Here is a 21,255-nt window from a genome sequence, read left to right as displayed (position 1 = left end):
AGCGAGGCGGCAGTGACGTGTTCAGTCGGGAGCGGAGGCCGCGGCGGGCGGGCGGGCGAGCGAGCGCTAAACTCAGGTAAGAGAAGGGCTGGCGGCGCGGCCCGGCCTGGAGAAAGGCTCAGGCGGACGACACGATCGACAAACACCTAACCCTAGTGGAAGCGCTTCCCTTCGCCTCCCTCCCCGTTCGTCCGTCGCCGCGATCCCGTCGCCTCAGGGAAGCACCACGGCCTTTGCCGGAGTGGAGATTGCCGGCGAGGACGCGGAGCACGCTGGGAAATGTAGTTCCTGCATCAGCGGACTGTGGGCATCGCCGTGTATGACGTCACCGCCGAACTCCAACTCCCAGCAGGCAGCGAGGCGCCCGCCGACCCAGCGATCAATTGCCTCCAACATCAGCCTCAACGTCATTGAGTTTTAGCGTTGTAACTTTTACAGCTGTGGTTTTCAGATTTAGACTTGGTTATTCCTGTTTAAATGCCATTACCAAGGCCATGCCATGGGGAAGTGAGTGCTGGGTGGTGCATTATGGTGATGTAGTTCCTGTATGTCGAAATACTCATGAAGCCGTGTGGGATCCAACTATAGTGTCCACAATGCGCTGTCGACCCAGGGTTTGGACGGGTGCTACCCTACCCGTGGGCTGTCAGTCGAACCACATGTTTCCAGTTTGTGATTCAATAGACATCATCTTAATAAACTTTCATCTTTGGAAGTAAAGGCCGCAGAACAAGTTATATATATGCCAGCAAGAGTTGTTTCCTTTCTTGGGCCTCGCTTCACAGAAGGCAGTTCTGTTGTAGCGTTGGCATTTAAAGGTGAAACCTATTTAATTTGAAACTATATATTGTAGTTAGCCTTCATGCAAGGTGATCGTATCGATCTTGTGCCTAAGATCACGGGAAACTATTGACAAGTGAAGTGTAAGCCACAATCCTATGATATCAACCATATTTTCGGTTAATTTCGGAGTTTATGTGACAATATAGCCAATTGAAGGTTAATTTATATTAATTAGTTTGTTGAAGAAGTTAGCAATCCTCACTTTGTTTCCTGTCATCTGTAAATATGCAATCATGTATTGCACTCTTTTCATATTATTTGGTATAAAACTGTAGTGTGTGGCCTGATACATTTGTTGGTGATGTCAGGAACTTGTGGCAGCAAGATAATCTGCAGATTCTTGACACATGTTACATTTTGCTGATAGTCATCATGAGAACAGAGAAACAAAAGTGGCCCCACAACCTGTTTTGTAATTCAGACGGTTCATGGTTGTATTGCACTTGTATTCTACAAACCTCAGTCTGAACTGTCCACTGTTTGACATTCCATCCTCGTCAGGGTTTCCCGAGATAGCTTACACATAACTTTCAATTTCTAATCTAACAAAATTTTAATTTCCAATCAATAATCCAGAATATATAGTTATCTCTCAGTAAATTTAAATTACTATCTAAATGGAGTCAAGTTGGGAAAAGGGGAAGTACAACGGGATCTGGGGGTCCTTGTACATCAGTCTATGAAAGTAAGCATGCAGATACAGCAGGCAGTGTAGAAAGCGAAGGGCATGTTTGCCTTTATAACAAGAAGAATCGAATAGATGAGCAAAGAAGTCCTTCTGCAGTTGTACAGAGCCGTAGTGAGACCACACCTGGAGTATTGTGTGCTGTTTCGGTCTCCTAATTTGAGGAAGGACATTCTTGCTATTGAGGGAGTGCAGCGTAGGTTTATAAGGTTAATTCCTGGAATGGCGGGACTGTCATATGCTGAAAGAATGGAGCAGCTGGGCTTGTACACTCTGGAGTGTAGAAGGATGAGAGGGGAATTCATTGAAACATATAAGATTGTTAAGGGCTTCGACCCGCTAGAGGCAGGAAACATGTCCCCGATGGAGGAGTCCAGAACCAGGGGCCACAGTTTAAGAATAAGGAGTAAGCCATTTAGAACGGAGACGAGGAAACACTTTTTCTCACAGAGAGTGGCGAGTCTGTGGAATTCTCTGCCTCGGAGGCCGGTGGAGGCAGGTTCTCTGGATGCTTTCAAGAGAGAGCTAGATAGGGCTCTTAAAAATAACAGAGTCAGGGGATATGGGGAGAAGGCAGGAACGGGATACTGATTGGGGATGATCACATTGAATGGCGGTGCTGGCTCGAAGGGCCAAATGGCCTACTCCTGCACCTATTATCTATCGTCTAAATTTATATTCAATAGGGTTTTGTGGATTTGGTACTGCAAAGATTAAGATATTGTAAAATACTGTTGGAAAACACGAAACAATTTGGGCAATTAGTCAGTACCTCATCTATTTTAGCAATGTCAATACCAGAGAATACCTCGCTGAATCACAGTCTGTGCTGAGTTCGTTGATCGCAGCCAAAATAACAATTAAGACTAAAAGTGTCTTAAGTCTGAGAGTTGTCAATTGTTGATTTATGTTGGAATCATACCTCAGCAAGAGCTAACTGCTTCAGACTGCTTTCAAAATGAAAAAAATTATCACAGTATCAATTAATGAAATTTGTATTGAGAATTTTCAAATTATCAGAAATCTTTTTCCCCTGCAGAACTAGTAGGTTCTTTTAATAGCTTTGAGTGGTGAGCAAGTTGAAGCAATCTGGACAGTTGACAGAACTGATATTTTAAGTGTATAGTTCAGTATTTAAATCCTTAAAAGCATTATTGGATTTCAGATGTAATGGCATTTGTAGTGAAACCCTGTGCTAACAACACAATTTGCATCATGCATTTTAGTTAATTGAAGACAGGTTTTGAAAGAGAGTTTCAGGAGTTGTGTTCTTTTCAGTGTAAATTATAGCAAAATTGTATGCTGTAGTTATCTGATTGTATAACTAAACTTTTTTTGTTAATTAGACAGATACGTAAGATCAAATAATCCAGAACAGGATATGTTTCCATGTAATCATATAAAAGTAAACAGAGAGATGTAGACACAAAGAACTGCAGGTGCTTGTTTACAAAAAAAGAGACAAAGTGCTGAAGTAAAGAGTCTTCAGGCATGAGAGACCTTTAATTATCCTGTAGTTGTTTTGAAAAAGAACAAATGAATAATTTGGAATAATTCTTCCACTGTTCTGCTCAATAAATCCCATAGCAGACTAGCTCGTCATATGCCACTTCTTTATTTTAGGCATTGTACACAAACGTAGATTAACTCGGTGACAGTTTAACTCAACACTTACACTCGGTCTGCCGAGACCCACGGGATCTCCTGGTTGCTAACCATTTCAACTCCCCTTCCCATTCCCACACTAACCTTTCTGTCCATTGCCAGAATGAGGCCACACACAAATTGGAGAAACATCACCTCGTATTTCACTTGGGTAGCTTACAACCAAGTGTTATGAATGTTGAATTTTCTCATTTTAAGTAACTTCTACCAACACTCCCATTCCCTCCTCTCTTGCCCAATTTCTCCACCTAGTCAATTAACCAGTTCCATAGTTCACCACATTGTATCCTTCTTTAGATCACACTTCCCTAGCTAACAATTGGCCTTCCAGGGCACCGCCCTGCCTGAGGTAAGTATGCAACGTCTGGACTATTGTGTGCAGTGTGCAAATTTGAGGAAGGACATTCTTGCTATTGAGGGAGTGCAGCGTAGGTTCACCAGGTTAATTCCCGGGATGGCGGGACTGTCATATGCTGATAGAATGGAGCGGCTAGGCTTGTATACTCTGGAATTTAGAAGGATGAGAGGAGATCTTATTGAAACATATAAGATGAGGTAATTTGTTGTTAGCCCTGATTCATTCCGGTCTTTTCTCATCTCTTCCCACCCCCTACTTTCACTCAGAAGAAGGGTCCCGACCCGAACACCTATCCTCTTTCTTTAGAAATGTTACCAGACCCCCTGAGTTATTCCAGCGCTTTATATCTATCTTTGGTATTTGCAGTTCTTTGTTTGAACTTAGCCTTCATAACAAGAGCGGTTTAGTATAGGAGCAAAGAGGTCCTTCTGCAGTTCTAGGGCCCAAGTGAGACCACGTCTGGAGTATTGTGTGCAGTGTGCAAATTTGAGGAAGAACATTCTTGCTATTGAGGGAGTGCAGCGTAGGTTCACCAGGTTAATTCCCGGGATGGCGGGACTGTCATATGCTGATAGAATGGAGCGGCTGGGCTTGTATACTCTGGAATTTAGAAGGATGAGAGGAGATCTTATTGAAACATATAAGATTATTAAGGGATTGAACATGCTAGAGGCAGGAAACATGTTCCTGACGTTGGGGGAGTCCAGAACCAGGGACCACAGTTTAAGAATAAGGGGTAGGCCATTTAGAACAGAGATGAGGAAAAACATTTTCACCCAGAGAGTTGTGAATCTGTGGAATTCTCTGCCTCAGAAGGCAGTGGAGGCCAATTCTCTGGATGCTTTCAAGAGAGAGTTAGATATAGCTTTTAAAAAATAGCAGAGTCCGGGGATATGGTGAGAAGGCAGGAATAGGGTACTGAATGTGGATGATCAGCCATGATCACCGTGAGTGGCAGTGCTGGCTCGAAGGGCCGAATGGCCTACTCCTGCACCTATTGTCTATTGTTTCCATGTTGCTGCACTACCTAGATTGGGCTGTGTTTCTGACTGTTTTGTTGGGAAAGGTGAGAATATTCTAACAGGTCATATAAGAATATATTTGCTTTTTTTACTTACCTATAAACTGCTAAAATGGGAAATATTTGCTTTCAAGATTGAATTGACAACCTTGAGTGGAAGCTGTCATTGTCAAGGCAGCTCATGAATGGGAATTGGTGTGAGGCAGACACAGAAAGTGGGAGGCACAGATTGATTCAAGATAAGGAATTTAGGAAGGTGCAGAGAGCTTATTATGGGTAACTTCTCATTGCCTTGAATGATAGTGGATCTTTTTGTCTAATCGCCGTGGTGTAACGATGGAATACCATTGAATGAGTGATTATCACTGCATTATATTCTGTAGGCAGGGAATTCATTGTCATCTGCTGTTTTCTCAATCAGTGACATGGTTGCTGTCAGCTATGCAATATTAATGTATAAATTAATCATGAATGACAGAAACAAAATCAATGGGATCACTGCCATTTTCTCTCACAGCTAATTTTTCATCTGCGGTTTTATGAGGCTTGTAGATCAACTAGTACTCCTGTTGCCCCTGCAGGCTCCTTTCTCATTAGGAGTTCAGAGGTAGTTGCTGTTCTCCTGCTTGGGGCCCTGGACAACACATTGGTGCAGAAATTGGTATTGCTGCCTTGCAGCTCCAAGGACCTATGGCCTTGGTGCTGTTTGTATGATGATTGTTACACAGACTAGACGTCCCACCATTGACTCAATTTACAAAGCACGCTGCCTCGGAAAAGACGCTAACATAATCAAGGACTTGGTGGACAAAAGTGCTGGAGAAACTGAGAGGGTGAGGCAGCATCTATGGAGCGAAGGAAATAGGCAACGTTTCGGGCTGAAACCCTTTTTCAGACTGTTTCAGCCCAAAACGTTGCCTATTTCCTTCGCTCCGTAGATACTGCCTCACCTGCTGAGTTTCTCCAGCACTTTTGTCTACCTTCGATTTTCCAGCATCTGCAGTTCCTTCTTAATCAAAGACTTGTCCCACCCCGGTCATTCCTCCTTCTCCCTGCTCCCATCCAGCAGGTATGAAAGTGTGCAACACCAGGCTCCAAAATAGCTTCTTCCCCTCCATTATCAGGCTTCCAAATGATCCTTCCATATGCTAGGTCTACACCATTGAAGACATTGGACTTTCTGTAAGGAACTGATGTGCAAAAATGCTGAGAACTAGTCAAAGTCAGTCACATTTATTCGTCTATATTCTACACTCTGTATTTTCCCCTTGTTCTATTGTACTTGAGTTTGAACATTGTATCTATATATGGTATATCTAATCTGTTTGGATGGATAGCATGCAAAACAAAGTTCTTCACTACACCTCGATACATGTGACAATAATAAACCTAAATCTTATATCTTTAACCTCGTATGGTTCTGCCAGTGTTTCTGCTTCTTCTCAAATCCAAAGATAGGCATGCAAATAAATGTTCCACTGTAAATTATCCCTTGGCTTAAGGAAGCGACAAAGGACTCAAACTGATGAAAATGGGAGAGAGCAACAGGGAAGTAAGGAATGGGGCTGATGAGATGGCTTGCTGTGATGGCTCGCATGGTCTCATTTTGTATCACAGTAAATAATAATCAACCTTTCACTTAATTGCAATACTCACTCATTCTCATTTGAGAAATCTGAATCGTATACATAGGCAATAGACAATAGGTGCAGGAGTAGGCCATTCGGCCCTTCGAGCCAGCACCGCCATCCAACAATAACCACAATAAATGCTGTGCAATATGTTTCATGCCTATGACTTTTAAAATGCTTAGCATTATTGATGGAGGTGCTGCCCTCCATTACCATGAATAATGGAGTGTGTCTGTAATATTTTCGAGTGGTGGTGGGGGACACCAATGATCAAGATATCATTAAATGGTTACATAAACCTGACTTGAACTTAACCTGACTTAAGAAATTGGTGAATCTATAGTTGATTTCATTGTTGAACGAGGGGAAGATTGCCAAGGTGCCTTGCCTTAAAGCATGCAGCTACAGTGGGCTACATCTTGCAGCCTCCTCTCCCATAATTTAATCCCCCCCCCATCCACTCCATACCTATACTTGTCCAGGTGTAAAGGGAGATCTCGCTGATCTGAAACATCCAAGATTCCAGTGGTGTTGCCCGAAGTTTGCCTGAATGCAGTAGGACACCCAGTGGCATGTGAGGAGTACAGTACTACATCACATACTACAGATTTGTTATAATGCCCTTGGAGATGGAGTGTGAATACACACATACATGCCACATTGTAGCTTTCAAAACAAGAAGAATCTGTGTTCGCATCTCTGCAGTTGTATGGGAAGTGCTAAATGATGATGATGTCAGAAGAGTGACCGGGGAGTTATGAAGGGAATGATACCTTATACATAAGAGTTGTTATTTAGATATTGGCTTATTACTGCCATGTATACTGAGATACAGTGAAAGGTTTGTTTTGCATGCTATCCAGGCAGATTATACCATATATGAGTACGATAGATGGCGCAGAAAGAGAAATGAAATAATGCACCATATAGTGCTGCAGCTACAGACAATGCGTAGATAAACAAAAAGTGCAAGGGCTGTAATGAGATAGATTGGAAGATGGGGGAATTCTTAGCATGGTAGAGATCCATTCAAGTTCCTGATAATAGCAGTGAAGAAGATGTTCTTGAATCTGGTGGTTTATGCTTTCCTATCTTATCCTGATGGGAAGACAGAATGAGTAGGGTAAATGGTCTTTGATTACATTGGCTGCTTTTCTAAGGCTGTGTGAAGTGTAGATAGAGTCGGTGACGGGGAGGCTGGGCTGCGTTGACAATTCTCTATAATTATTTGCATTCATGCATAGAGTGGTTGCCATACCACGCTGTGGTGTATCCCATTAGGATGCTTTCCATAATCTGATGAAGTAGAGATGTTGTTGTGCTCTCTTGGCCGTAATGTCAATGCGAATGGATCAGGGCAAATTGTTGGTGATATTTGCATCTGGGGACTTCAAGCTTCAGAGCATCTCAACATCACTCCACCTCGCCTCCTGAAGTCAATGACCAGCTCCTACAAGTTAATGACATGAAGGGATAAGTTATTATCTTAACACCCAATGCTAAGCTCCCTATCCTCTTCCTATGGCCATATTGCAACTGAGATCTGGCCCAAATAACAGTATCATGTAAGAATCTGTAAATGGAGTTAGCGGAATTTAGCCGCACAATCATGAGTGCGAAGGGAATATAATGAGGAGCTGAGAATGCAATCTTGTGGGGCACTGGTGTCTAATTTTCCCTATCACACCAGCATAGTTAACAGAGAGTATATGGCTCTATGACAGCATGACGCAAATACGGTAAATGGATGTTTATATGGATCCCTGTATAGCGGATTTTTTCAGGCTGCTACCACTAGACCTGCTTGATCACTGTGAGGCTCCCTCCCCTCCCCTCTCACCAGCTGCTGATTCTTTGGTTAGCCATCACTTTATCCACTTGGGCTCTTCCCCTCCGGCCCGCCGCTTCCTCCTGTCACTTTGGCCACACAGCCTATTTTCCCCACACCTCCTCCGCTGCCTCCTCTTTGTTGTTCCTCTGTGTTTTCTTTCTTCCAATGGGCGGGTCTGTTTGAAGTAAAACTAGATAATTTGTTGGAGTTTATCTGATTTTTGTCAGCCACTTCTACAGTATATTTAGATTAATTTTGAAATTATTTAGATCCAGTTCCCAAATATGATGGAGTACTGTTACAGAAATCTAGATTTGTAAATGAACTGATTTTAATAAAGGAAGCTTGCATTGTTTCACTCATGAACTTCATACACAATAGCAAAATATGTATGAACTTTGCAGATGATTTTGCAACATTTAAGAAATATTTAGACAGGTACATGGATAGGATAGGTTTAGAGAGATATGGACCAAACACAGGCTGGTGGGACTAGTGTAGATGGGACATGTTGGTTGGCGTGGGCAAGTTGGGCCGAAGGGCCTGCTTCCATGCCGTATGACTCGGTATGACTCTGAGTTCTGTGATCGAATGTTATAATTAAGCTCCATTTGGACAAATTATAACTCTTATTAACACTTTACTCCTCATCAAACAAATGAGAAGGGGATCATTATTCACGTCTGAGCTTGCCATTGTGGTAAAATTTCACTAAGCAGCTTTACTTCTGGCAGCCGAGAGTGTCTGAATAATTAAGAGGAGTTTAAAGGTCCTGGATTAAAACTCAGGATTGCGGAATAGTTGAGAAATATTTTAAAGTACAGGTGCACAACCTTTTATCCGGAGTTCCGGAAACCGAAAAGCTCCGAAAACCGGACATTTTTCCAGGATGTCGTCTGCACATCAAAGCTCGCGTTTGGCACCAAACCTGACCCGAAACGACCCACGGTCAACCCAGGTCTGTACTACTGTAGCGGCTGCCTCCTCCCCGGAGATCGGGGAGACACTTAAACATCTGTAAATCATTGCTTAAATGTTAGTCAGTTAGTTTGGAGGGCTTTTATGTGAAGGGGGGGGGGGTGAAGGGGGAAACTTTAATTCTTAGTCCCCTACCTGGTCGGAGAGGCGGGGAGCGGGCAATGCCTTACCGGGTCGCCGTGCAGTAAGCTCCGGAGCGCTGTAGCCGCCGACTTCCAACATCGCGGAGCTGGGGCTGCGGGCATTTGGAGCGCCGCGCAACCGGTGTAGAGTTCGCCGAGGTCGGAGCTCCAACCGGCGCTGCCTGCGGCCGGACGCAGCGCTATGGAGCTTACTGCGCGGCGACCCGGTAAGGCATTGCCCGCTTCCCGCCTCTATGACCAGGTAGGGGACTAAGAATTAAAGTTTTTTTCCCCCCCCCCCCCCCCCCACCACATAAAATCCCTCCAAACTAACTGACTAACATTTAAGCAATGATTTACAATGATTCCTCGGTCTCCAGGGAGGAGGCAGCCGCTCCAGACTTTTCAAGCCGCCCGCGCTACCTACCTAATCTACGCTAAAAATCTTCCATTCGAAAATCCGAAACATTCCGAAATCCAAGAAGTGTCTGGTCCCAAGGCTTTCGGATAAAAGGTGGTGCACCTGTACAACTATATTAACTCTGATATATTGGCTCCTGTCTAATAATGGGTTATGTATTAAAATGATAACACTTATTGATGTTATGAACTAGATCCATTTCACTTGAATAGCATTTAGAAAAGAAAGTCTCAGAAACGATAGCATGAAGGAGCCCTTTGAGTTGACTGCAGACTGTGGTGTATTCAGTGCAGGCTGCCAGGAAAGTGGAATTCGCTTTTTATAGTCTTCCTTTTTAGGCAGTTAGCTAGGTTTTTAACCAATATCCCAGTCTCCCTATGGCTCTAAGCCTTCATGGTATAATGTGTCTTGGTCCAGGTGAAAGCAGGAATTAATTAAGAATTGTCCTCTTTATTATAGTAATGATGCAGTCAACTGAAAATTCTCACAACTTAAAATCATTTGCACTATTGAAAACTCTGATTTTGATGCTCTGTTTGGAACATTCATTAATTTCAATGATGAAAGTTCAGCTTTGTTGGGATGTCTTACCAAATTTGTAATATTTTCCTGTTATTATTTTAGTGAAACTTTTCTTACTCCATGATTTTGAAACTGTTCTGGGACGGGAATGCATCTGAGTTCAATTGATGACAGTCAGTTACACACATTCAACATTCCTTACTTTTGTTGTGTCTGTTGGTGCTACTTGAACAGGGTATACAGGTGGCCAAGATTTGGATTATAGTGTTTACTGTGATTTGCAATTGAAAGAATTTTACGTTGCCTTAAATTATTTTTGAAGAAACCCAGGTTCAGTTCCTGCTGATTTTAGTATTGGTCTTCATGTCCTCTTGAATATATGTGGAGAAAATAGGTCAGGAATTGTGCTCAAGATGACCAAGTGTCAAGAGTGTTTTATTGTCATATGTCCCAGATAGGACAATGAAATTCTTGCTTGCTGCAGCACAACAGAACATGTAAACATAGTACATAACGGGAGAAATAAAGTTCAGTGTGTATATATACACATACACACATACTCATTAAATAATCAAATATAGTGCAATAAGGCCATTCAGGTGCGAAACACGTGCTCTAAACGTGGGTTTGCTCACTGAGAGTTTGATTTGCCGTGACTGTAATGCTCCACAGTGCAAATAACAGAACACAGTTCACTGTTCAGATTTATACGTGAAGATTGGTTGTTCAGAGGCAAAGGAGTTTGCTGGAAGTAATTGGTGCAGGTGAAACTACAGCTCTGTAACAGTGGCATCAAACTGAAAGGGATGAATATTGAAGGGATCAATAAAGGGAAGAGAGTTTTAGAAATAGAGTTCAATGTGTATTGGATATATGATTATTGGTTTCATTTCCTACCATACATTTAAACATTAGTTTGTTTTTTCATGATCATTTCTCTTTGTGCAGACTGATGCTTCGTGGTATCTCCCTGAATGGTCAGCAAATAATGAACCTCCGCCTACCCTATGAAACCCGTTAATCTTCTTAAACTCCTCATTTACATGATACCTAATCTTTTTTATATTATTGGGAATGCACAATATCGCAACTTAACCCCTTTAGCCCCCGTGTCAGTGACTATCTTGAGAAAGCATAATATAGCCCAACTTATGCATGATAACCAAGATGCCTGTCGAAACTATCCCTCTTTCCCTGTATTTAGCCCAAATTCCCTCTCAACCTTTCCTATCCATGTACCCTGTCCAAATGAGGTACAGATCGAACCCGGGTTTCGGGCACTATGAGGCTAGAATGTATCCAATTAATTAGCTCTCCCTGGATCCCATACGATCTAACCTTCCAGACTAGCCAAGCATTCAGGATCTTGTCAAATATAGGTCTTGCTTTATATAGACAACATCCATTGGCCTGCCCTCATCAATCCTCTTGGTGATCTCCACAAAAAAACTCTTACAGATTTGTGAGAATTCCCAAGCACAAATAAGCACAAACCATTGCACAACTGTATTTTTTACATCTAAGAGAACTGCGGCACTTTGGAAATTAAAATATCTGCTGATGCTGGAAATTTGAACTCATGGATGCAGGTTAGGCAGTATCCATGGAAAGAAAAGGGGAGTTAATGTCGCAGGTCAGATTTGGGCAAGAGGTGGAGTGGAGCGTTTGTTTGGGATGATAAGACAATAATCACCTGTTTTTATTTAGCCTCTGTGAGCCATATATTGCAAAAGCACAGACTGAAGCTGACGTATCAGTAGAGTGGAAGGGAATGAAAGGTAGACAAAATTGCTGGAGAAACTCAGCAGGTGCGGCAGCATCTATGGAGCGAAGGAAATATGCAACGTTTCGGGCTGAAACTCTTCTTCAGAATGAAACTGATAATATAGTAGGTGTGAAGGTTTGAAGAAGGTATTTGAACATGGAGAATTGGAAGTAACATGAGTGATTTTGGAGAAGAAGTTTCTCACTCTAGTCAATTCCATTATGGGTAGTGGTAGGGAAGGAAGGGTAACCAGAGGAAAGTGCAGACATTCACGAGGGGTTAAGGATAACACTGTCTAATCTGTTCATGAGACAGTGATCACTCTCTAAACATCTCTTGTTTTTCTTCCAAAATCAGTATGTCAGAAGGGGACAGCAGTGGGGATGCTATTCATGGGAAGCCATCAGCTGTCGGCCGTTTCTTCACACAGATCGGACAGGTAAGAACATTGTGTGCTTTTTCTTTCTCCACCAACTGGATTTATCAGAGGTCATCCAATCTTCTACATTTAAGTTTTGTGTCTGTTTTTTTTGTGGCTACTTGTTATTCATTTTGGGAAATTTATAATTTGATCGTTAATTGAGAGTAAGATGCAGTATCTAAGCTGTCCTGCAACCCGGCAGCAATCATGTGAGTGGAGGGGAGAAACACCCCAGTCCTTGCGTCACATACAAAAAGCAGCTCGCGGCAGCACTTCCATTGTTCAGAATAGGTACCTTTCAACTGTGTCCGCTCCTGCTCATTCAGCAATCTGTTCAAACACACCAGGTTCCTGGTTGAGACCTTCCTGATCTGACTGTTACACCCAGAAGAAGTGCTGCACCCGCTGATTTTCTCCAGCATTTTTGTGTACCTTCGATTTTCCAGCATCTGCAGTTCCTTCTTAAACACAAGTGCATTAATTTGAGTGCAACAACCTGTTACAGGGAAAATCCACTTACAAATAATACTGAAATCCTAAATAACAAAGTGGGGGATTAACTCAGTGGGCCAGGTAGCATCTGTGGCAGAAATGGACAGACAGTTTAAAGAAGGGTCCGGCCCGAAATGTGGTCTGTATATTTCCTCCACAGATGCTGCCTAACCTGCTGTGTTACTCCAGGACTTTTTTTGCTCAAGATTCCAGCATCTGAAGTTTGCTGTATCTCCACTTATATTTAAAATATTTTATTTTTAGGTCTACCAGTCCCTTTTAGACAGGTCTACACCATATGGCATTGTACGATGGATTGCAACGTTTGTCTGTGGTGCAATCTACATGATTAGAGTTTATATCTTGCAGGTGAGTTCCTTTAATATTTTGAATTCTGTGATAGTGCAATGATTGTACCATTGTAGTACAGGTTATAACATTGTTATTTACTAGAAACAGAGGCAAACCCTCTCCCACTTTAACTGAGGAAAGTGTCAAGATGGGATGCACTGGGGTAGTGTGTTGGATAGAGTCCTTTATGCTAGCTTGATGGAATAAGTTTCCATAGCTTGATATACCTACACTGGAGGAACATCATTTGCAAGCAGTGCTTGGAAACCCATTCAAACCAACCAATTACTTTTGAGGTTTAATATAAACCATGTGTACCAATGTGTGGTTAATATTAAACAAAGTTGTGACTAATGTATTTGCATTAAAGCTAATTTTTGGATCTAATTACATGGCTGACAAGCATTCTGTTTGCTTCTTCCGTCTCTATACGGAGTCCTCAAAAATCTGCCTTTTGCACCCTTCCTAATGATCACATTTCATGAACAAATCTATGGATGCCTGGAGACAATTAGGTTACCTGCAGTATCATGGTCAAATTCACCCACCACCCACCTGTAGCAACAGCCTATGGACACCGTTGAAGAGTGAAACCTCTGTATCTGAATTTTTTTTACAATCTTCTTCAACAATGTGTTGGATCTGATTGTCACGGAAAGTGTCAACAATGGAGAGTACGCTGTGAGTTACTGCAATATCTGTATCAGTATCAGAGCAGGAGAAGGCTATTAACCTTCTTTATCCTGTTTATCACTTAGGCCATTGGCACTTGCATGACCTACTTCCTTTAGCTGCTTTTGTCCCATAACCTGAATATCTGTATTTAAGTTTATCAATCATAAATTTAAAATTAGTATAAGTGATGATTGGCTGAGCACAAACCCTGAAGGCTGTGATTGTAATTTAGAGGCATTTTCCCCTTTTTGTAGACATTGAGCAGCATAAACTGAGTTTGTTCTCTTTACAATCTCAAACCTTGTTTAATTCACCATTTGAATTTTCTGAATTATGGGCAATACAATTTGTGTAATCTCTCCTTAACCTAACTACAGTGTATCCTTCCCAAAGTCTGAAGAAGGGTTTCGGCCCGAAACGTTGCCTATTTCCTTCGCTCCATAGATGCTGCTGCACCCGCTGCGTTTCTCCAGCTTTTTTGTGTAACCTTCGATTCTCCAGCATCTGCAGTTCCCTCTTAAACACAAATATATAAAGTATTTGTTTTATGGTTCAGTTAAAGACCCAGCATTCCATTAACTGACTATTTCTTGTCCCTCTTCATAGCATTCAGTGACCTCTGCGGAAGAAACCTTAAATGTCTTGGGTTGCTAATATGTGATGTTTTTTCTTATTCAGGGATGGTACATTGTGACATATGCTTTGGGGATTTACCATCTGAATCTCTTCATTGCTTTCCTGTCTCCAAAAGTTGACCCTTCGCTAATGGAAGATTCAGGTAATGAGATGTTGGTGGATTTGTGCGAATAAGATTGAATGTGTCGGTCATCGATTTCCAGAAGGCCAATGCTTGTGTGAAATTTGTGAGATGGATGACCCTGTATATTACTGGCATGGATATATTGGTCTGAATATTCACTTTATAGCCTTTTTTTCAGTATACAAGTTGTCATGAAAAATATTAGTTTGAAGTATTAAAAAAAAGTGAAGATGGGGAGAGGGAAACGGTCATCGTTGTAATTTAATCCGTTTTAAAAATGTACTGCTAAAATAATATGTCTAACAGTTTTATCTGGCCTCATCAGTCACTAGTTCCTGTTCTTTCTCTCCCCTCTCCAGATGATGGACCTGCACTACCGACAAAGCAGAATGAAGAGTTTAGACCATTTATAAGAAGGCTACCAGAATTCAAGTTCTGGTAAGTGATTTGGAGCCACAAATAATTGTTCCTCTGCACTGATGGCAGTGCCAAATCCAATTATTTTTTGCTGATCCATGCTTAATGCTGTCTGTCATCTGGATTATCGCCTCAACCACTAAGCAAGTGAGAGAAAGAGGCACAGAAGGATGGAGGACTGACTATATTTCAACTGACTACAGAGGGTCTGGCAACAAAACTCTCCTTGTCTGCATCGTGATTTAAGCTCACTGATGCTCATGATTAAACTACCTCAAAGAGATGACAGTGGCAAGGCAGGGAGAAGTACCGGGACATATTCGTAGTTCAGGAAAAGCATTTTGATCACCGGACAGGGAAGAAATGTTATCAACAGATTCACATAATTATCTGCAGTTGGATTGGTCATTGGATAAAATTTACGGTGATGGGTGGGAATTTACACTATTCAGATGATGAAGGAATGACGATATCTCTCCAAATTAAAATAATTTGTGACTGGGAAGGAAGCATATGTTGATGCCTCTCCCTTTTGTGCTTGCTGCCCTTATCTTACCAGATCTCTTATCATTTTATAGTCCAGGCAACATCTTCACAGGTCTCCTCTGCACCCTCTCCTACATGTGGTGATTAGAACTGTAAGTTGTCGCCTAAATGGAGTTATGGCGTAACCTCCAGGTTCTTTTGTACTAAGCATTGATTAATGGTATCCATTTGCTTTTCAAGCACATTACTGACCTGCGTGGCATCTGCTTGGCCCTTTAGATACACGTCCAAGTACTGCTCAGCAGAGGCCTCATCTTTGTTCGCCTCTGCGCCCACCTCAACGAATTCTGGGTCCACCAGATGTTGCCTCCGCCTCCGTGCCTTTTTCTATGGGAAGGAGTCCTCACCACCCAGTGATGGCCCCTTCTCCCGCCTCACGCGGACCCTCTCCCTTTGGACTCCCCCGGATGACCTTCTTTAGACCTTTTAATTTCCAACTGCAGCAACTTTTCCACTACCCTTACTTACTTTAACCTCTCCTCCCCTGAACATACAGGCCTTCGTTCACTCTGCAGCAACCCCGACTTGATTATCAAACCTGCTGACAAGGGAGGTGCTGTGCTACTCAATGGACCAACCAACATTGACCTGGCTACTAATGTCTGACTGCAAAGTTGCTTCAATCTCAGTCAATGTTGCAGAATTTCTCCTCACAAACTTCCAACAACTCCTGCTAAAAGTGGCAGTGTTCTCCAACAGACAAGTTGGTTGGTCCATTGAGTTCTATCCTATGACTGAATTATTTCTATCAGGTAGTCAAGGTAGATCTACAGTCACATATAGATCTGACCAGGTAAGTATGGTGATGTGAAGAAGGGAATTAGAGAGACTCCAGGGAATTAATGGCCAATGAGCCTCATGTCAATGGTAGGGAAGCCAAAGGAAGGATTCCTCAGGATAGGATTTATTCGCATTGGAAGATAATGTTAAAACAGGCAGTATGGCTCTGCAGGTAATGCCTTACCAACTTGTCAGTCAGAACCTTTTATCCAAGATGAAAATCCAAGAGAGTGCATATTTTTATGGAGATGCGGCAAAGTTTAAAGGAGATGTGCAGGGAAAGTTTCCTTTTACTCGGAGGGTGGTGAGTGCCTGGAATGATGGTGCCATCTAAAATATTTTTGGATAGGCATATAGATATGTAGGGAATGGAGAGATATAGATCATGTGCAGGCAGATAAATGGTGGTCTTGGTGTCATGTTCAGCACAGATATTGTGGGCCAAAGGGCCCGTTCCTGTGCTGTACTGTTCTAGGTTGTGGACCATGAGTCAGTGAGACGTAGTCCTACATCACAATCCTGTTTCATTAATAATGCCCCTGTCCCACTTAGGAAACCTGAACGGAAACCTCTGGAGAATTTGCGCCCCACCCAAGGATTTCCGTGCGGTTCCTGGAGGTTCCCGGAGGTTTTTGTCAGTCTCCCGACCTGCAACCTCCGGCAAACACCTGCAACCTCTGGGAACCGCACGGAAACCTTGGGTGGGGCGCAAAGTCTCCAGAGGTTTCCGTTCAGGTTTCCTAAGTGGGACAGGGGCATAAGGCAGAGCCACCAGTATGTGAGGTACGGTGGTGCACAGGCCTTTGAAGTGTAGCTCAAGTCTTCAAGATTGACTCAAACACATGAAGTCTTATGGTGTCAGGTCATGATGTGTGCTCCTCCATATTCTATGATACTAGGATGAAGCAGTGATTGCAGCAAGGGTAGTCTGGGGAAGGCTCCTTTGTCCTTCATCGTGTGGTTTTGTGGCAGTACTGCTGACTGAGCTTCCCAATTCCTTCATGATATATCTGCAAGATTGGTTCTGCGCAGACACTAAATGGACCTGCATTAATTCAGTGGATCTCATTCCATTCAGTATAACTTTGTTAGATGCATCGTTCCAAGATAAAATTCACAGGAGTGACTGTTGAACATATCTTATGGATATAAAGTCTTGCCCTCACACCTGGAAGAGGCTCCAAACACTGTGTGGCTCCTATTCTACATGGAACGTATGTGGCAGGTGTAAACTGGGCCATTTGTGAGACACAATGTACCATCAACAGCAACAGAAGTGCATTCCATCACAATCTGCATGTCCCAGCCTATCCCTCACTCAACCATTGCAATCAAACTAGGGATCAGTCCCGGAGACGCAAAAAACTACAGATGCTAGAATCTTGAGCAAAACACAAAGCATTGGAGTATCTCAGTGGTTCAGGGAGCATCCACGGAGGGAACGGATAGGCAACGTTTCGGGTGAGGACCCTTCTTCAAACTGAGTTACTGCAGCACTTTGTGTTTTACTGGGGATCAGACCTGGCGGGCAGCACCTGTCAAGTTGTTGAAGCTGCAACGTGTGCTAAACAGAAAAAAAAACAAGTATGCTATAGGCAGAGCTAAGTGATAACCGATCAGACTAGAGTTCCATAGTCCTGTCAGGGCTGTTCATGAATGATAAACCACGTCAGCTTCCTCCCAGAGACACCATCGTCAGGAGCTGGCCTGCAGCCAGATGCATTTGGCTGCTTGTTGTTACGTGGAGTGAGAGCATTGGAAACAGATAAACCTGTGGAACCAGGCACAGCTTGGTCACAAAATTACAGATTATTGTCCCATAACTAACTGCCTCAAGCCCTGGTGTTTCTATGTAGTTCCAACATTGGCATCTACCCATCATTATGGATAGTCGCTAGGTCCCTGTTCAGAAGGCAGGGCAGGATTGCTGCATTCGATTATGACTTATTATTCTATCTGCAATTGTTTGCAAAGTGATGATCATCAACAGAACAGTCAAATGTATTTACTGATCAAGGATCAGCTCAACAGTTTGGGTTTGACAATAACACTCAGTGGCAGACATTACTCACTTTATGCCTTTTGACTAGTTTTTACCAGGTCTCTTTGACATTGTGAGCAAAAGACTGCTATCCCACTTCCTGAAATAAGGTCAAAATTGTCAAACAAATCCTGATGATTTTTTTTTAATTTATTTGTTTTCAGGCACTCTGCTACAAAAGGAATAATAGTAGCCATGGTTTGCACCTTCTTTGATGCCTTCAATGTGCCCGTTTTCTGGCCGATTCTGGTCATGTACTTCATTATGCTCTTCTGCATCACCATGAAGAGGCAAACCTGTTAATTTTAAATCAATGACTGTAAGGCTAATATTTATGTTTGCTCCCATATCAAAAGCCGCTCTGTTTTTGCAGGGCACAACATTAGCACAGATCCAGCAACTGTACATAGAGGCTGTGAGCAGAACTGGCAGTGGGGCCATCACTCGACTTTTATTTTAACCTTACTTTTCTGTGGTCATAGCCCTTTTGGCTCGAAAAGTGCTAGTTTTTTCACCAATAAAACATCCCTCTGGCGCTCAAATATTTCAATGCATTTGGCTTTCCCCTGTAGTTGCTGAAATCAAATAGTAATCAGCAAAAAAACCAGTCAGGGTGGAAAGTTATCAGTGTTCTGTGACAGCATGACTGGAGAAAGTGCATAGACATGATGGTTATCTTGTCAGTGCTGACTGGGGCATAGACATGATGGGTGCTGGGATTTTAGAAGACGAGCCAGCATTTGTGGGAAGAGAAACATAATGGTTCAAGTCCGATGTTTCTTCAAAGCTGATTCCCAGCAACTGCATTACCTTGCTATTGACATACCTCTATGAAGACCACAACATTAACCAGCAGTTGCTACCCTGGATTATCTTCGGAGGAATTTTTTGAATGACATTTGAAAAATGCGATCATACTCCCTGGAGTGGGAGGGGATCGACATGGGAAATAGTTCTCAGATGCACTCTTGTTCTGATTGCTTTTCTGTCCTTTCAAACAGCACATGGTCAAGTACCGGTATCTACCATTCACACATGGGAAAAGGAAGTACAAAGGCAAGGAGGAATCTACGAAAGCTTTTGCCAGTTAGAGACCGTGCTTCTTGGCACTCCAGGATTATCTCCTCCCACCTCTTTACATGTAAACATTGGACAATAATCGCAAGCCTCACGACTTTATTATCATGTTTGCTCCAGGCCTTTCTGAAGGGTACATTTTAGAAGGTGATTTAGTTTTGAGATTTTTTTTTGGCGCGAGACATTGTCTTTATATGATACAAACACTTTTTTCCTGACCATTTTGATTTAATTTATAGGCGACCGTTGAAATTTCCCTTTTTGATTGTATACTATATGCCAGTTGCTTCAAATGTACTTTTACTTTTGTCATTTGGAAAAAAAATTAAAATATCAAACCAGTTCTATACTTGGTTAAATAGATTTTTTTTTCAAAAATATGACTGCCCAAATCAGAAGCTTTTGGCAAGGTACTGTTGCAGTATTATGATATGTCAAACAGTTGGTTAAGGCACAGCTCTTTGTTTGATTTACAGAACCTTACAAGATTGGGAAGTTGCTTCCATGATTGAGGCATGGGGCTAGAGAGAGGACGAGGGGGGGGGGGGGGGGGGGGGGGGGGGGGGGGGGGGGGGGGGGGTGGAAGGGCGATGGGATCAGTAAGCAGACTGAGGATCGTGGCTTGCAGGATGAGCAAGACAAAGCTTGCAGCCTTTGAAAACTGTTTAATGACCGAGGAATCGAGCAGTATGAGATCACCTCCCCTCCCATTTTAAAATCCAAGAATCATTTTTAAAGAAAATCTAATCTAGATATTGGCACTGTGCTTTAAATCTATCAGGCTGGATATTAATAATTGTGAAGAAATCAAATGTTATTAGCGTTTTATGATATGGTCTCAAGATTCTGAGCTTTGAACTTTGTGCAAAGTTCCAAAATGTCAACAAGCTTGTTCTTGGGAAGTGGTTTTGTTCTATTTTCTTTTAATCTACTAGAGTTATCAGCTTTCACATGAAGCAGAGGGAGGTGGCTTTAAGATTCACCAAAGCTCCCATCTTGTACTTGGAAGCAGCTGTGCTTTTACAGCAAGTTGCAAACTCACCCAGTAGGAAAAGGGATGGAGACAGGTGGATTTTATTGCAAAAATAAATGAACACCCACAAAGGAGTTGAGAGAGCAAAATAAGAGGCACTATCAATTTCCTGAGATTTTGACATTTAATTGGCCTAATTGATACTAATTGGAGAAGATGGTGGCATGGAGCTGTTGTGAATTAATAGCTTGCGGATAAGCAACTAATGGGGACCGTTATTAGATTGCTTTTATGACTGGTTTAAGCAGTTGAGTTGAAACTTGGATTCTTTGTGGCTTGTTGCTGCACTGTTGTTGGTAGAGGCAGCACTAGGGGGAGCTCCTGGTCCACATCGCAGAGAGACGGATCTCCTGCGATCTGGCGATTCCTAGCTGGGAAGTGGAAACCAGGGCTGTGGAGCATCTTCTAGCCAAGTGGGCAACTGAGACTCTCATGTGATACCTGGCAACTTGAATCAAGCACTGGTGACCTTTTAGATCAGAATCCTCAGTGCAACACATTGAGGAAATCGTAGGAGGGGGGAAATGTAGTGTTGTTCCATCACCTGATGATTGACTGAACAAAGCGTTTGTGGTACGTGCATCTTTCCTCATCCACTGATATAATTTGATTAGAGGCAGGGTTAAACTCCCAGAATATTTCAGATTTTTAAAATAAAACTGTTCAGAAAACAAATCTATATAAAAATGGTGGCCCATGCTCTTTCAGAAGTGTCTCATTGTCTGTAATTGTATAAAATGTGCATGTCTAAACTTGGTTGCACTTGTGATACGTGTCAAACACAACGTGAAAGATTTTTGGCTTTTAAAAAAAACATATT

General features: G+C 42.5%; 1 protein-coding gene across 1 annotated transcript; it reads left to right on the top strand.

Annotated features, from left to right (window-relative positions):
• On the top strand, nucleotides 1–19,745 carry rer1 (retention in endoplasmic reticulum sorting receptor 1). The gene is given in 7 exon segments (XM_055659375.1): nucleotides 1–76; nucleotides 12,200–12,281; nucleotides 13,020–13,124; nucleotides 14,460–14,559; nucleotides 14,901–14,979; nucleotides 18,490–18,638; nucleotides 19,325–19,745. Coding segments are annotated over 6 exon segments (606 nt in total). The 5' UTR covers nucleotides 1–76; nucleotide 12,200; the 3' UTR covers nucleotides 19,417–19,745.
• The last annotated feature ends 1,510 nt before the right edge of the window (nucleotides 19,746–21,255 follow it).

This window comes from Leucoraja erinacea, chromosome 30 (assembly GCF_028641065.1).
Source record: "Leucoraja erinacea ecotype New England chromosome 30, Leri_hhj_1, whole genome shotgun sequence".
Classification (NCBI taxonomy): Eukaryota; Metazoa; Chordata; class Chondrichthyes; order Rajiformes; family Rajidae; genus Leucoraja; species Leucoraja erinaceus.
This window is presented reverse-complemented; position numbering and strand designations above follow the sequence as displayed.